General features: G+C 50.5%; 1 protein-coding gene across 1 annotated transcript in view; it reads left to right on the forward strand.

Annotated features, from left to right (window-relative positions):
* LOC118212693 (vacuolar protein sorting-associated protein 13B-like) overlaps positions 1-17,801 on the forward strand; it is a 303,731-nt gene that overhangs the window by 25,172 nt on the left and 260,758 nt on the right. The window contains 6 exon segments of the mRNA XM_035390874.1: positions 995-1,115; positions 9,532-9,699; positions 10,087-10,268; positions 10,696-10,870; positions 15,090-15,361; positions 17,375-17,470. Of these exon segments, the coding sequence (XP_035246765.1) occupies positions 995-1,115; positions 9,532-9,699; positions 10,087-10,268; positions 10,696-10,870; positions 15,090-15,361; positions 17,375-17,470 (1,014 nt within the window).

A 17,801-nucleotide genomic window follows, 5' to 3' on the forward strand; every position in this document is an offset into this window, starting at 1 on the left:
CTTTTTTTTTGGGTGCTGGATTACCGGTTGGTATTTCTTTTGACTTTTATTGGGGGCTAATTTCCTTGTTGAATCTGTGGTGTTGAAGCAGGAAGAGGAACCGATATTGCCCGGTATTTGTTTCTGGTTCACCCAGTTGATTGTGGGCATAGTAGTAGTACCTCTTTATTTATACGTGCTTCAGTTTGAATAAAACAAATTGGCACAATAGTCCTTTCATCAGCCGAAATGGAACTTTCTGGAATCTTCGTTATGAAGGAAGAGACAGCTCTTTGGAGCTGGCTGTAAATGTGATGTGCGGTATGTCTTTATTTCTCTGGCCAGGGTTCAGCGTGAGTTCCTTTTACGTTTTCCTTTCAGATACACGTATTTATTTGGACAGTGCTCGTTTGCGCTCCTGCTTAAATTCGGCGCTCTGCGGCGCTGCAGTAGCTCCCAGTCCAGACAGCTCGAGCCCCAAACCCAGCGGTCATGAGTCCAGCGCCCCCCGCAGGTCGTCAGCGTTGCCCCCCTCCCCCCCCTGTCCTGATTGTTTTTGTTGCGCCTTATCTCCCGGCAGCCGAGCACTTTCCTGCGGCGCGCTCCTCACGGCTAGGCTAATAAATAACTCCAGCCCGCCTTCCATTTGTTTACGGTGGGGGCTCGCCGCGGAGGAGCTGCTCCTCTTCCCCTCGTGCGCTGCATTCCTGCTCCCTGTAACGCCCCTGCACCCGCGCAGAGGGCCGCGGCGGCGGGGCCTCCTTCACACAGCGCTTTTCTGTTTGAATGGGTTTCGTCCCAGGGCTCCGTTTATTCGCGGAGCTGTGGAAATGATCGTAAAACAGAGTGGGAAGAGGGGCAGTATGGTGCTTGTGTCAGGTACCCCCCCCACCCTTCCTCAGACCTGAGTGCCCCCTCTGCCTCCTCTTCTCTTTCTGTCCACCCCTGAGTGCCTCCACTGCCCCCTCTCCTCTGTACTGCGCCCCCTCACATTCACCGGCCTTTCCCTTCGCAGGACGACCACGAGAGCTGCGGGTCCAGCTCCACCAGCCGCAGCGCCTCGGAGAGCGCCAAGGCCCTGGCCAAGCCGCGCCGCGTCCAGCAGGCGGCCCCCATCGACCCCGACCTGCCCCCAGGTGAGTGACAGGGCTCGGGGGGGAGGCCCCGGCGGCCGGCGGGAGAGGGAGGCTGGACGGGCGATTGATCAGCGGCGGGCAGCCCTTATCAGCGAGGCCTCTGTGGGCGGGGCTCCCAGACCGGCCCGCCTCCCCCTGCCGTGCGTCACAATGGGCCTGTTGTTTTCTCTTGGGCTGGAGACCCCGCCCCCCTCAGTCTGCCGCTTCAGGCTGGATTTATGTAGATACAGGGCCTGCGCTTGTTTATATATGCATATGTATATATCCCTGAGAGTGGGTATAAGTGGAAAGTTATACAAATGGCACTTGCTGTTTATGAAAGTGTTCCTCACTAGAATGGAGATATTTTTTTTGTTCACATGTTTACAAGGTGAAGATCAGCCATATAACCAGTTAGTATAATTTAACATGTGTTGGAAATAATATTATTTATAATGAAAGCAATAATAATGATGACTATTACTTACTATTAATTATTTATCTTAGTGTTATTAATAATTCCAATTTATAGCAGTAATAAATTAATAACATTATTAATAACAAGAATAAAAATCTATTATTTTTGTCATAAGAATATGTGGATAAATCTTGGTTATTAATCACAGTACATTTTAATCAGAAACTTTCTGAAACAATTATGGATTTTCTTGCTTTACGTTACAGTTAGATTTTTTGACCGAGTAGGCTGTGTCGGGTAAAGTTATAAAAGCTGGTGTGAAACCCAGCCGAGCCCACAGACCAGACCTTTGGACGCACGCGGGTCCAATGTGCGGGCAATCCCACAATGCCCCTGCTTTAAAGGGCCCGTGCCGTGCCTGCCTCCTGAGAGCAGCGCAAGCTGAGCACCGCTGCCTGAGCACCGCTGCCTGAGCACCGCGGCCTGAGCACCACGGCCTGAGCACCACGGCCTGTGGCTGTGCTCGCTGGTAGCGCTCGTGTCCAGCTGCTGCTGGCGCAGGGGCAGGGCCTGGGCTCACACAGCAGCACAGTGGCTGGCCTGTCGCAGGGCCTGGGCTCACACAGCAGCACAGTGGCTGGCCTGTCGCAGGGCCTGGGCTCACACAGCAGCACAGTGGCTGGCCTGTCGCAGGGCCTGGGCTCACACAGCAGCACAGTGGCTGGCCTGTCGCAGGGCCTGGGCTCACACAGCAGCACAGTGGCTGGCCTGTCGCAGGGCCTGGGCTCACACAGCAGCACAGTGGCTGGCCTGTCGCAGGGCCTGGGCTCACACAGCAGCACAGTGGCTGGCCTGTCGCAGGGCCTGGGCTCACACAGCAGCACAGTGGCTGGCCTGGGGCAGGGCCTGGGCTCACACAGCAGCACAGTGGCTGGCCTGGGGCAGGGCCTGGGCTCACACAGCAGCACAGTGGCTGGCCTGTCGCAGGGTCTGTCCCAGGTCAGATAGCCCCGGTCCACACGCGGCTACTGCAGCTCTGTGGGTGAACTCGAGGTTAATTCCTTAAGTGGCCCTCTGATATCTGGAGGACAGTCTTTGGATAACAGTCTCATCTTGCCAACACAGGCTAGATAAACACACACGAAACTGGAATTCTGGAATTTTGGGGACTAATGTCCCAATATCTGCACAATGTCTTTTGTTTTTGCAAAAAAATTAGTCTTACATTTTTTCCTTAAAACCTGCACAATGTCCTTACAATTTATTTTCCCTAAAACAACATGCAAATAAAAAAGAAAATGAATTCAAAGTTTTGGATTCAGCACATTGCAACTGGATGCCTTGAAGTCCCCATCCAGCAACTTTATTTATTTTACATTATTCCTGACCATCTACAAAGTAATTGTTTGAAGGTTATTAGAATGAAAAATGTCTTATATATATTTTAGATAACTAATTTTCCTTCCCCTCTCTCTTCACTCATGAAGAGCAGGCTATTTCAGTCGCATATATTATTATTCATCAGGTCACTGCTTGATTGGCTGAAAGCTCACTTACTTGATTGTCAGTAAGTATGCAGCTGATGACAGACCAACCCATGCAGACCCTCACAAGAGCATGCTATCGTCTTTTTCACTGCAGTGCTGGCCAGCTCATTGCAAGCAATGCCACGCTGTAGGGGCTTGCATGTCATGTATTCCTAATGAATTTTATTAGCGTACATAACTAGTAAGTGAGCAGGCAGACTTGATTGACTGAAACCATACTGGATAAATCCTGGCATAGTTCTGTCCAGTTTGTGCTTTGACGTCAAGCTAGTTGTGTGATAACCAAGCTTGCAAAACAGTCTAAGGTCTACAGCACTGACGGGTACTCTCTGTAGAGAGATGCAATTTATTAGTGAACTTTATTTGGTATGGAACTGCATGCTGTGTTTTAACTTTAGTCCATTGCACTGTTGTTAGCATCTGTCATTGTTATTAGTTAGCTTGCATCAGCTATAACAACCTATTTTAAAACTGTGTTTTTAATTCATCTATCAAGCTAGTTATGACAATACGATGGTGAAATAAAGCCAAGACCACTACTACTATAACATTCTCTGGCCTGAGACGAAACAAAAACAATAATGCGTGGGAATTTGCTTTACATTGTGTGCCTTATATTCTTTCGCCTGCATTGGATTTTCTTGATACCAGCACTGACTGAAAAATATTTCTGGGATGTACATTCCCATAATAATTTATGGATGTTGAACTCAACTCATCCAACACCTCAGCACAAAGAAAGATCATGTAACTATTCTTGTGTCTTGTATTGCATATTTTTTGAAACCCAGTACACAAAAAAAATGTATTGCTGCAGTTACATCTCAAAAATGATTAGCTATCAAAAACATTAGCCATTCAACGTAAATGAATAGGTAAAACACAGACGCTTACAGGCTGGATGTTAGGAGATGGCTCTGGAGTAGGTGAAACTGCGGCCAGTGAAGCTGCCTTCTGATTGGGTAAGGTCGCTCCACCATCGGGATGAGGACAGAGAAGAGCTGGGCTGGGGCTGTACGGAGCAGCTGCTGAGAGCTTGAAGTGAGGGGACTGCCATCTGGAAAGAGGAAGCTGTTAGTAGAGGTCCGCTTGGAGTGCCTGGTGTGATCACTGTCTGCAGATTGGCCAGGGCAGTACCGTTCACAGCTTGGTATGCCAGTGTGAGAGATGGAGTTAATAGTAGCCACTGGAAGCTCGTGAAGGGTGTTCAAAAGTGCTGTGATATGTGTGCATTTAGGCTAGTTGTATAACGGGCAGCAGTGTTCTGGACAGGAATGACTGAAAAAACTCATCTACGACTGAGACAAAGCATGGCAAATTCTACAAGGGCCCGCCAGCAATTACAAAGCAATTTTGCTGTTAGCTCTACCATGCTGGTCACATTTAGGCTCCCTTCCTGTGGCACAGAGAGCAAATTTAGTTCATATGATACGGCTTGCTCGTTAAACAAAAGGCTGTTCCACCGAACCGTTTCACCTTGGGCTATCCTGAAAGTGATTAAGTTCCCAGTTGCTTATGGTGACGTTTGGCCACTGGAGTTTGCTAACAATTGCAGTTATTCTTAACATACGTGCCATTGTCACATATATATAGAAAATTAAATGCATGCCATTCCCCTGCCCCCCACCCCTTACTGACATTGCCTTGGTGAAATCACTGATTTGCCTTTGTTAGGTGTCCACTTCCCAGAATGCTTTGCGTCTGGCTCACCGAAGTTCATTTGGGTTGATGAGTTGCTGTATTTGGACTGCTTTCTGTTTTTTGTCTTCTTATTTTGGCCCACCATCACCCATTCTTTGGAAGGCCTCTTTATTATTATGTTCAAATGAACTAATTAATTTAATGGTGCCAACAATATTTTCCATTCACAAGAAATTTTTCTTTGTTGTCCCCCAGTACTGCCCCCTTCCAGATATGACTACTCCCCTCAGTGCCATTGCATATATGCATTTATCATTTTTTTGGTAATCTCCCAATACCCCCCCCCCAACACTGAACTTATCATGCACTTAATGTAGTCCCTGCCCCAAAGGAGATGAGAAGCTTACATTTTTGGAATTTATAGGAGCTGAGATAAGATCCATTTTAAATTTGCGCATCTAAAATCTCTGAAGCGGCAGTGTAGTATAATGTGTAAGGCCCTGGTCTTGTAGCCTTAAAGTCACAGATCTGATTGCCAGGTAGGACGCTGTCGTTGTGCCCTTGAGCAAGGTACTTAACCTGCATTGCTTTTGTATGTATCCATCTGTATAAATGGATGCAGTGGAAATATAAAAACATTGTGCTGGATAAGAGTGTTTGCTAAATGCCTGTAGTGTAATGTCTTGGAGTAGAAAAGCAGGTTAGATGAAAAATGATTTAAAAAACAAACAAAAAAAAACAAAAAGGATGCAATATAAAAGAAATTAGCTCAACTTTTTGAAAAACATTAGTCTTTGAACAATGTGCGCAACAAACAAGAGGGACCAGTTCATGATGACAGAAACTTCCTAGAAGAATGTGTGATGCTGTTAACTCAGTCACAACACAAATCCTGGGCCAGAGGGGATCACGGAGTTTTATAAAACATTTTGAGCAGCTCTTACTCGTGTTCTTTTTTGCAACATTCAGTGACGTGTGTATATCAAATTCTTCATCAGTATCTCTTAGAGAATCCTTAATAACGCTGGTGCATAAAAAGGAAAATATCTTCTGTGTTGCAATTACAGACTGATTTGTTGTACTAATCTTGGTAGCAAGATATCAGCTCAAATCTTAGAGAAACAGATGTTTAACCCTGACTGGATTTATGGAAAATAGGTATGCCCCAGGCAATACAAGGAAACTTTTTAATGTGAGATTAGTTTTCCTCAAAGTTTCATTTTTATAGTATATAAGTCCCTATGCAGTATATGACCTCTTATGGTTTCTTTCCCCATTTGGTATACTTTGGATCACTGTGGCTGCTGTTGGCTCGTTTGACCAGTTTAGCCATTTTGAACCAGCATTCACCAAAACCGCTTCTTCAAACAAATCTGCCACGTGTGTATTTTCTAACCGTATGCTTCAAAACTCTAAACTGAATAAATCCTCTTAAATTGCAGCCATTATAAGAGAGCTGTGGAACTCTGCATCTAGGTCTCTCAGCATTGGGCTCGCATTGCCCTTCTTCACAAAGTGCTCAGACCACGGAAGACTCATTTAGATTAATAGCCGCTGTCTGAGGAGTGGCGTAGCTTCCTGCTGAAACATGGCGAAACGCACGCTGACATGGCAGCGAGTGCAGCCGTGTACGTGCCATTGGCTGCTCTTAGGCTTACGTGTAATAAACTCCAGCAGTCCTGTAAAATCCCCATCCAGTGCTACTGTGGTCCTGGTACAGAGGTCTGCTTTGAATGTAAATACTTGTAATACTGGGTCTTTGCTGAGCTTCTATCCCTGGCGGTGGGGTGGGCTTAGTTAATGAAAACTATCTCACTGTTTTCCACACTTCACCCTACAGCTATGGTTAGACCGTTAATCAATTTTAGGTGTGAAATGGAAGCAGGCTTAACCACTAATCTGCAATTAAATTAAAAATGTAGTGCATTGTGTCAACAGTCAACTTGGCTTTGCTTTCAGGTTTTGAGCTTTAAATAACTCGAGTTTGGCCATCTGGAAAGCCTCTATAACGTATCACCTAATAACAGCTCATGGAAGACAAATAAAAAAATTCTTCTGCGATGTAAAAGGGTTTTTAATATTTTGTGAATTATACAGATTGCTTGAAAGATGGTGTTATACAGTAGTCAGTAGCCATGCACTGTATTTAAAATGCAACTATTTTGGTAGTAACAGGAATTTAACTTTGTAATCAAAGTCGAGAACGAACAGAAAGTATACATGCGTGTGCATGTACACACACACGCTGTGTACGTATGTATCCTATGATGCCCTTCTCTGACTCGTCAGTCTTTTCCCTTTCAGCCCAATAATTGGCACTGCTAATAGCTGCTAATACTTTCCGTATACAGGAAAAGGCCGGCATGGACAGTATAGTATTTCTTTCCTGTATTGCACTGAGGAGAGTACTTGGCTTGTGCTGGGAGCGCATAAAGGAGCTGCTTTTTCCAGTCATTTTATGGCTGAGCAGTTTTAAGTGGGCTCCTTCCCTGTGGGCCGGCGCGCAGGTGCTGACTGTGTCAATTGTTTACAGAAGTTTGGGAGCCGGGCGCGGTGGCCGGCGGGAGAGGGGGCTCCGAGCGCCGCGCGGTGCAGCCGCCCGGCCTAAAATTGGATCCAGAGGCGGGCCGGCGGGGGGCGGAACGGCGGGTTTTACTGCCCCCGGTCCGCAGGTGCGCCGGGCCGTCTCCCGGGCAACGCCGGCACGGCACAGACCTGTTTTAAAACACACAGGCTCTTCCGCTTTATTTGGGCTCGTCCCTGTGCTAGGAAGGCCTGCATCTGACATTCTTAGACTGGGAACATTGTGTCGATATTTGCGCAGTACATGCGCAGATATAGATGCATGCTCAGCTGTTGCACTACCTCTGCAGTACTGCTTCATCTGCTGCTCTTCCTGCTACTCCATGTGCTCCGCTCTGCCACTAGCACCACCGTCTCATTGGCCGATTCTGTCCTAATACCCCTGTTCACGCTACTCATACTCTCGTAGCCGTGTTCTTGTTGCACTTGTTGCACCACTGTGGTGGTCCCTGAAGGACTTCCTGTTCTTCCTTATGTTCTGGTCATGTGACCCCCCTCCCTTTGTCACCCTTTGTTACGTTCCGTGAGGCGTTTTAGCTAAATCACGTTTGAGACCCCTGAGTTCGTTACAGGAGCAGCGGAGCGGCTGAATCACTCCCTGCATACACGCCGTCGTCCGTCTTCGCTAAGGACGCCGTTCCAGGGTTGCCTTGATTTTAATTTCTGTCACGCTCGTGGCGAAGTGTGTAGATGCAGGAAGGCAAACATTTAGCTTGGAAAAATAAGGAAAAAGCATTAAAGTTTTATACGTTTAACTCCGAGCGGCTGCGTTTAACAGTACATGGGAGGAATGAATAATGCCGTTGGTCCCGCGGTTAAGAGGATTTATTGCTGTATATTTTCATATTTTACAGTTGAGAGTCCCCTGTCTGTAATATTTTAAGTTCTTTCTTGCTTTGTTGAGTAATGACCTTACCATGTATGTTTTTGCTCGCAAGCTTCTGTTTCTTTGCATCGGTGCTCCATTAGAAGTGACTGGTAGCCCTGCCGGATTGCGCCCCCTGGCCCCTTCCCTCCGGCCCTGCTGAAACTCAATCAGGGGGCTGCGATCTCTCTCTCTCTCGCACGTCCCGCGCAACTGCAATTAGCGTTATGTCAGCCCCCCCCCCCCCCCGGTTTATGTGCCCGCGCGAGCTCCTCCTTGGCGTGACTCGACTGGCTGATCACTGGATGCCAGCGACCTGTTCGGCGTGAATCAGACACTTCTCTTTGTCTGTCCAACTACATCAGTTTATGTCTGGGTGGATTTGTGACATGCAGATTTTTTCCCTGCAAAAAAGTGGAAATATCCACAAAAAAATCAGAAAATGGTGTAAATTCAGTTGTAACCTTGGGAAAACATTTTTAAAATGTCACATTTGTGGGTGTGTGTATTGTCGTGGTAGATCTTTATTTCATTTTCATCACATTTTAGCTTTGTGGAGATTGGAAGTCGCCTGTACTGTACTGTGTCCATCCGACTCTCAAAGTGTAGTTCAGCTTGCCTGTTTTTCATCCTTGCCCTACTAATGATTGCAATTAATTGCACTGTACATTATGAAGAACTCTTCAGGGTACAAAAGCATATAAAAAGGTATTAAGAACGCAGACTGCTTCTTCTCTCAGTAGCCTGTGAGGAATGTAATAAGTCATCGTGGCCGTGCCTGGGCCCTGCTACAGGAGCTGCGTCGCTCCAGGCCTGTTTCTGATCCAGCGCAGTGGGCCATCCTGTCTGCGGAACGCTGCCATTGTGTCAGGGCACAGGAAGCGCGGCGTGATGTACGACGCAGCCCAGCCGCTGACTTATTAGAGCTGCGGGGGGAAAAAGCGCTATCATCGCGGCTCCTCCCCCTCCCGCCGCGGCCCTCGGGCCCTCGGGCCGCCCCTGGGCCCGCCTGCGCATACCTTCGGGTTAAACTGGACCCCACTTCTGAGGGAAGAGGAGCGCTCTTGCGAGATCCATAAATTTGCGGGAGATTTGTGGCGCTGGCCTGGCTGGTGCGCGGAGCGGAGCTGTTTTCTTACGGGTATTCAGCTCGTTTCACAGCTCGCGTCCGAGGGATACGCCGTGGCGAAGAATAACATGTCAGGCCCGGGGCGTATTTACGAGCGCGCGCGGGGACCCGGAGGGGTGAGCGCCTGAGGCCAGGCTCCCGGGGAATGCAGGCTGTGAGTGTGCGGGGGGGGGGGGGGGGGGTCGGGGAGGCGGAGCTTTGTCTCTATGGTAACCGCCCCTGTCTCCGCCCCCCCCTCCCCCCCTCCCCTCCAGGGTACGTGCAGAGCCTCATCAGACGCGTGGCCAACAACGTCAACATCGTGGTGAACAACCTGATCCTGAAGTACGTGGAGGACGACATCGTGCTGTCCGTCAACATCACCTCGGCCGAGTGCTTCACCGTGGACGACTTCTGGGACCGCGCCTTCATGGACATCTCAGGTGACCCGCCGCGTCCAAAATCGGCCAATCGCGGCACGGCCCCGACCGCCGCGGGCTGTCCTCAGAGTAGCGCGGATTAATGGCTTTCTTTCACCGCCTCAGTCGAAGACAAAATGGCTTTGCCAGATGCTCGTCATTTGTTGACTGACAGGCTCTCGCTGCAATCAGCGATCCTGTAGCGCACAAGAACCTCCCCTTTCAACCGTGATGGTGTTTAAAACTAGGCGCTCTGCAATATGTCATCTTTCCCAGCTTCTCATGTTTGAAGTAGAGTCAGAGGTAATTGGGATTTACTGTGAGTGCCAGTCTCTCTCTCTCTTTCTCTCTTTCTCTCTCTCTCTCACACTCACTCACTTTGTCTCTCTCCCCCCTCTCTTTTGAAATCAGCTCCCGATTTGGTGCTGCGGAAGGTGATCAGTTTCTCCGACTGCACCGTCTGCCTGGATAAGAGGAACGCCAGCGGGAAGATTGAGTTCTACCAGGACCCCCTGCTCTACAAGTGCTCCTTCCGAACCCGCCTGCACTTCACTTACGATAACATCAACTCCAAGATCCCAGCTTTCATTAAAGTGAGAACCCCAAATTTACCTTCTCCCCCTCCGGGCATAGTGACGCAGTGTGTCTCTCATGCACCCGAGATGGAAAGCATTAAACATGGCTGACCGGGCATGGCAGCGTTAATATTTAAATTTCTCCCTGTCTTCAGTAATATTTTACACCTAGGTCTAGTATGGTTTCCTCTCCACCAACTGTTTTTTTTAGAGCCAGTTCTTCATTTTGTTGTGATCTGGTCTCTGAGCACCATTTTAGTGAGAAACTGCACTGAAAGATGAGCACACAGTTTTAAGAGGCGTAGTAATTGCTGTACGTGCGCATCTTAGGTTTTCCTCAGGTTTACGTTGCCAAATCCAGTCACGCGATGGTAGACATTTGCAGGATGTTGTCTGCTCTGTCTGTGCTTTGGGCTGAGGGATCTGTGCTGTCTTTGCTGGGCAGATCCAGACCATGGTGGAGAGCCTGAAGCTGTCCATCACCGACCAGCAGCTGCCCATGTTCATCCGCATCATGGAGCTGGGCATCGCCCTGTACTACGGCGAGATCGGCGGGCCCAAGGAGGGCGAGGGCGAGGAGGCGGGCGTCCATGCCAGGGAGACCGCAGTGAGCATGCCCAGTGAGTAGCCCCTGAACTCACTGTTTCTTGGTGGGAGTATTTTAGCCAGGCGTTGTACCCTAAAGACTGTAGTGTTTCAGTGCCCTGGTAGGTACACCGCCATTGCACCCTTGAAAAAGGTTTGCTGCTTTGGTTCAGGATATACCCAGCTGCATGATCAGCTAGCTAGATGGACAGTATCTAAAAAACAATGCTGTGTGAGTCACTCTGGATAGGCGTGTCTGCTAAATGTCTGCAATGTAAATAATGAGCGCGTGATCAGCAACGGGATGTCGAGCGTCACTTGACCACGGCATTTACATGTCATGCCAGTGTTTTCTTCACTAAGAAAGGCGGTGCCCGTAATGCCATACATGCTGCTGCCATCTGCGCTGGGCGGTGAAAAAAAAAACCAGAAAAGGAAATAGAGCCCACCTGTCTTTCACAGGAGAAAAAAATGTTGGTTCCCCAAAAATGTTGCAGTACCCCCCTCTCCCCCCCCCTTCCCCCCCCCCCCAGCTCGTTGGATAAGATTTACCTCCGCGTTAGAGGGAAATTACGAGCTGGTACTACCGAACCCTAAACAGTCCTCCTCCCGCGCCCCGGCCCCCTCTGCAGACCCCGGAGGGAGAGGAGAAGAGGGCTGCTCTGTGTCCGTAGGGCACGCGGCTGCCAGCCCGGGCCCGGGTGATTTACAGAGGGAGACGTGGGCAGCGCCAGCGGGCTCGCTGGTTGGCACAGGCTCAGTGCTGCGCTCGGTGCTGGGTGTAAGACTCGGTGTGGCGCCGGTGCTGCGTGGGACCGGGAGAGTGAGTTAGCGCGCTGTGAGCAGGACGCGCGAGAGGAGACCCGCTCTGCAGCCGGAGCGCTCGGGATCGCGTTACGCTTTGGGAAGCCGGGGGAGCGGCCCGCTCGCCGGGGAACGCCGTTTCCAGCGGCTGATTTACGCGGCGCGGCGGGCCTGCGGGGGACCCGAACGGCGTTCTTGGCGCAAGGGTCCCTGCGCTGTCGCGAGCGCGTCTCCCTCGTGGGCGGAGCCCCGCGTAACGCTCCGCTACTGTAAGAGTATCGCTCGCGCTCTCAGACAGCAGAGAGTTATCGCCGCGGTCTCCGCTCGCTGGGGGGGGGTGGGGGGGGCGGGGGGGGCATTAATAGGCCGTGACTCTTAATTGGTTCTTTTTACTGCAGCTGTTTTTTTTCTTTCTCCAAATGGAATACTCATTTTCCACACGCAAGTGCTTTCCTTTGAACCGGAGGGATGAAGTAGGAGCCGTTTTAGCGGTTTCGCGCTCGCGTGTTTTTCGTGCAGACGTGCGCGCGACCTCACAAATCTGCGTAAATTCCTCTCCTGGTCTCAAAAGGAGGAATTCACGCAGGTTATTTTAAGTTCATGTTTCCCTTCTTCAAAAAAAATTGGCACTTGGCTGCGTTCGGTACACACCTGCCAGTCATCCGAGCGGCCCGAGGACAGAGCGCAGCGAGGCCTGTCGGAAACCTGGACGGCTCGCCCGCCGCCGCGGACCTGTCCGTCACCACAGGAAGAATGCGAAGCACGAGAGAGGAAAAAAAAGAGAGAAAGCGGAGCTGGGTGAAGAGGCTGAGGTGTCGGAGCTGCGGAGCTGGGTGAAGAGGCTGAGGTGTGGGAGGTGCGGAGCTGGGTGAAGAGGCTGAGGTGTTGGAGGTGTGGAGCTGGGTGAAGAGGCTGAGGTGTCAGAGGTGCGGAGCTGGGTGAAGAGGCTGAGGTGTCGGAGGTGCGGCGCTGGGTGAAGAGGCTGAGGTGTGGGAGGTGCGGCGCACGGGGTGACCGTGTTTGGTTTGTAAGAGCGACGGCTCCTCCCTCCCTCTGAGGCCTGTGGGACTGAAGAGGCTGAAGCCTGAGCCTCGGCCTGGCTGGCCTTAATCAGTGCAGCTGAAGGGAAGGTGTGTTTAGCCATCTTTAATGTGTTTAATTCTGATTTGGAATGGGCTGGATTACAGCAGTACGCGTCTGTGGCAGAGATCCCGACCCCTGTCCTGCTGGGCCGCAGGGCGTGTGGGTCTTCGTAATCACAAAAATTTATTATTAAATTAAAATGGCTCGCATCGTCAAGTCGCTTTACCCTGTTTCTTAGTTCTAAGTTGGTTGCTGTTTTTTAAGGCAAAAACAGAGTCTAGAGTCTGTGCCTCTCCAGGACCTGATACAGTGACAGGAGCAGTGTCTCTGCTGCTGGCTGGTAGGAGCTTTTTTCTCCTTAGGACAGGATTCCCGCTCTGTTGAAGTCGAGGAGTCACATGGGCTGTATATGATAAGAATTGGCCAGGGCTTCACCTCAAGGTCAATTAACGCCAACATTCTCGAATAACCGACCAGTCAGTCAGACGGTTAATAAAATCGGCTCGTGAATCGTCTTTTATTCGATACTTATTGTCTTTACTGTCAAATTATCGCAGGCTGCAGTAGCGTGCGCCATTTCCCCTTATTAAAAGAGAAAAAAAGTTTCAGTGCAATTACTTTGTGCAACTGTGGAAAAGGCGGTCTCTGATGCTTGTAGAAGAGCTTTGAGCGTGCAAAACTTTGTAAACATGGAGGGACATCTACTGGCTCTCCTGGGCACTGCCTGCTGTGAGAGAACAGGTAAGGTAGAGCAGCCAGGTGAGAGCACAGAAAGGTAGAGCAGTCAGGTGAGAGCACAGAGAAGTAGAGCAGCCAGGTTCGATCACAGAGAGGTAGAGCAGTCAGATGAGAGTAAGAAAGGTAGTACAGTCAGGTAAGAGCACAGAGAGGTAGAGCAGTCAGGTGAGAGCACAGAGAGGTAGAGCAGCCAGGTGAGAGCACAGAGAGGTAGAGCAGTCAGGTGAGAGCACAGAAAGGTAGAGCAGTCAGGTGAGAGCACAGAGAGGTAGAGCAGTCAGGTAAGAATAAGAGAGGTAGAGCAGCAGGTGAGAGCACAGAGAGGTAGAGCAGCAGGTGAGAGCACAGAGAGGTAGAGCAGCAGGTGAGAGGGCATGCTGCAGGTTGCATGCTGCACGTAAGTGAAGGAGCTCTGACACACAGCCTACCTGAAGGCAGCTCAGACGCTCCGCTAACACTCACCGTCCGTCATCCCCCGCCCTCTCTTATTACACACTCATATTTGTGTGAAGGGTTTTGACTGCGCAGAAACCGTATGGAAATCTCACACCTGGACGGTCAAAGAGCCTGAGACTGCCTCTCCTTGCCGGGATTAACACTTCAAAGCCTTCTGCTGCTGGAGGTTTGATCGTCCCGCATTTTAATTTTGATTTATTTTGTGTTTCTTCACAAAAGTCAGACCTATAACTCGTCAGGCAGTGCTGGATGTGAAAAGGGGATTAAGTTGTGGCCCTGACACCTCAAAGACTGTCTGGGGGGGGGGTAAAGGAGGGCGGGGGGCGGGGAAGGAGAGCTTCAGCACAGGATTTCCAACTGCCAGTTTGCAGAGTGAAAGATTTAATTAAAACATGTCATAATTTTGTCTGTTAAGCCTGTGGGATTCCTCGGCGGTGACCTCACGGACAGTGTTGTTTTCCCTGCCCGGAGTGGAGTTACACATTCTTGCGTATTGACATCAGCTTCCCCCCTCTCCCGGCGCGTGGAAACAGACACGGCGGGGGAAGGCGGATTCGGTCCTCGCCGACCCCGCTCCCCAGTCCCGGCCCTTGCTGCGTCCCGCTTCGGCTCATGGTCCCGATGAAGACAGAAGCGTACAAACTCGTCGGGGGCTCAGTTTCCTGCCCCAGAGGGGTGCGATTGCTGTCGCTGTCCCCCCCGCCTGTGCCCCCTCCTCTCTACGGGGAGACTAGACCCTCAGCCCCACTCCTGACCAACAGCTACTGAGACATCTCTCATGCACTCAGCTTTATACATGAACACTGTCAACAGCTGAAGCAGCTAACCGCCTCCCAGAGCATCAAACCACACCCTAACCCCTTACTTCTGTTATGACACCCGCGTCTGAATTGCAGCGTCATGTTTTCTGTTATTTCAATTTGTATGATTCACTGTGAGAAAGATACTGGTTTGATGACTGTTTTGTGTACTTGGTGCAGTTTGTACTGTCATTGAGAACGGCTGGGAGAGGCGACTCTAAATCCCACACCAGAGGTTGAAATTAGTGTGTGTCCAGTCAGATATTGTGACTGGCGGGTCTTTGAATTGGGGAGGTGTTGACTTTTGTGCTCGCTTTGCGGGTTCGCCGGGGGTGGGGCTGGAGGGCGTGTCTGAGGTGTGCTCCTTCCGCAGGTGTGGAAGGCGAGGGGGAGGCCAAGGCCCTGGGGGGGCAGTACCCAAACCCGGAGCTGTACGCGCAGGGCGGGGAGGATGACGAGCAGGGCTGGGTCTCCTGGGCGTGGTCCTTCGTGCCCGCCATCGTCGGCGCGGGCGAGGAGGAGGGTGAGGAAGGCTACTACCCGGAGGGGGAGGAGGGAGCCCCCCGCAGCCCCCAGCAGCACACACCCAAGGACCCTGTGGTGTCCATAGGCTTCTACTGCACCAAGGCCTCCGTTACGTTCAAGGTAATGCTGGTTGTGTCCTTCTGCTGTTTAAAGTGACTTTTAACTGAGGAAAGGAAAAGCAGCCATTTTGTTAATTCCAGTTCATTCTGAACACACACTCTGTGGTGGAAGGGTCATGAAGAGTCACTCAAGAGTGGCTTTTAAGAGTTCTCAAACGTCAGTCAGTCAGAGAAAGATGAAGAAACGTGATGTCGAAACGCTGCAGCCTCGGCCAAAGATTCTGTCTACCATCGCCTCGGCCGTTTGCTTTCCGTTTGTATTCATGTACGCATGTGAATGTGCTGTTTTCTCAGTCATTCCAAATCGGGCTTTTTGTTTCGGGGAAAGGGTGGGCCACATGCTCTCTCATATCCCATCTGCGCATTAAGCTTTTAAACATTACTAAACGGTACGGGAACTCTCTAGAAAACAGATACGGGCAGTGACTCCTGCTTATTTCTGAGAATATTAGGAATTCATATGCGTGGGGTCGTATTCCTGCATTTACATGGGAGGGTCGGACTCATGCCAGGAAGGAACCCGGCAGTTTTCTAATAATGTTTAAAATTGTTCTTGTAGTGTTTGAATTCTTTTAATCAATGAATTGCCTTTCCTCTGGAGTAATTGCAGACAGCTGAGGGCTCTGGGTTTTTTTCTGAGGTATTTGGCTGTGGAATTCAGCTTTGAGCGTCACCATGCGAACCTGCTTTGGACACGACTGTGAAACGTGAAATAGAGGCATTTCAGAACCTGATGGTTACCTCCTTAAATCATAAAAAACATGAATAAATCTGAAATAATTGGCAATTTACTGAATGGCGAACACAGGCACGTACAGTTGATTGGAGAAAGGAAAAAGGAAAGAAAAGAAAAATTTGGTATTTGTTCCATATGCGGTCAATTCACCTGTCTGTACATTGCATTATGGATAACTCATTTCAGAGCCCAACAAGTGTGTGATTCTTAATAAATTCTGCTTATTAACGTGCAGAAAAGGATTTGTGGCCTCTTGCTGGAACAGACACACTGTAGCGCAGTAGGGGCTCTGTACAGTAGTGTCGGTCGCTGTTTGTATAAAGATTATGGTGAAGAGGACAGAAAGAATGTTATGAGTGTTGGCAGCGGTAGCTTCAGTCTGGGGATTTCCAGAGACTGGGCTTGCTTCTGTTTAGTTGTCAAGGGGTTGAGCTGTAGGTCTGGCTCTTCAAAGTAAAAAGAGACCATGTCGTTTGTGGGTAAAACACAGGGAAGTGTTAGATGGGCCCGCAGTCAGAGGCTCCTAGCACAGCAGTGAAAGTGGTACAGCCCCCACCGAATGCCACCTCGCTCCTGCTCTCCAGAGCTGGGCCTCGAGCATTCGCGACGTTCCCCATGCGTGTTTAAAACCCGCGAGCTGTAGGCCGGTCCGTGGCGGTGTCCAGAGCGTGTGATTAAAGGCCGCTCCATCGCGGCGGCGCTGTGGGCGGCGTTCCTCGCGCGTGATTGGAACGCGCGAGCCGGAGGCCGCGCCGTCGCGTGCGTAGTAAGGCCCAGCCGCTTCCCTCCGCACCTGCTTCCTGTGCGAGAGGAAAACCGGGGCCGCCGCTCCCGCCGAACCTCGGTCCAGACCCTCGCCGCCGCGTCGTCTTCAGGTGACCTCGCGCCCTCTCCCTCCTCCGCGCTGACCTCATCGGTGACGCCCCGGGTCGTGACTCGCCTGTCTCGGCTGCTGGCGTGGGCCGCTTGTTTTCTCAGAGCCCGCCAGCACACACAAGCTCTCTGGAACTGCACCCGACCCTGCCTGGGGCTGTGGCTCTTCAGCTGGAGCTTTGTTCCTTTGCCCTGACTGACTGACTGACTGACATTTTGAGACTGAGAGACACTCAAGTGCCTCTTGATGACCCTCCTTCTGTTGGAAGCCGCAGAGTGCGTCTATAGAGAGGGTTTTGTCACGCTGAACTGAAGTCCCTGCGGTGCACTTTGCATTGTGAGCTGATCTCTGTGTGAACTGATCTCTGTGTGAGCTGATCTCTGTGTGAACTGATCTCTGAGCAGCTGACCGAGACGCAGGCTGAGAGCAGCTACTACAGCCCCCAGAAGGTGAAGTCCAGAGAAGTGCTTTGTCTGGAGCAGGAGGGAATCACCATCGAGGTAGGATCGACCGCGCCGGGACCCTGCCGTTATCGCTAAAACAGATTCCCGCCATCCCCGCGGGCCAAGTAGCCATCTCCATTTATTATTCCCTTTTTATTATCTCCTTATTTTTTTACATTCAGAGAAATTCACTGTTGGAAAAGAGCTTTAAGTCATGCTCAGGCTGTTCATAACCATCATTCCAAATCACTAATGCGTCCAAGCCCTTTCCAAATTCTCTCCACCCCCCCCCCGGCGTTCAAATATTTTTATACCATGTTCTCTGGGATACTGATTACCTGGTTGGAGGACAGTTCCCGAGCGTTCCAGCAGATGTGAGAACCCAGGG

The sequence above is a fragment of the Anguilla anguilla genome, chromosome 1, assembly GCF_013347855.1.
Source record: "Anguilla anguilla isolate fAngAng1 chromosome 1, fAngAng1.pri, whole genome shotgun sequence".
NCBI lineage: Eukaryota > Metazoa > Chordata > Actinopteri > Anguilliformes > Anguillidae > Anguilla > Anguilla anguilla.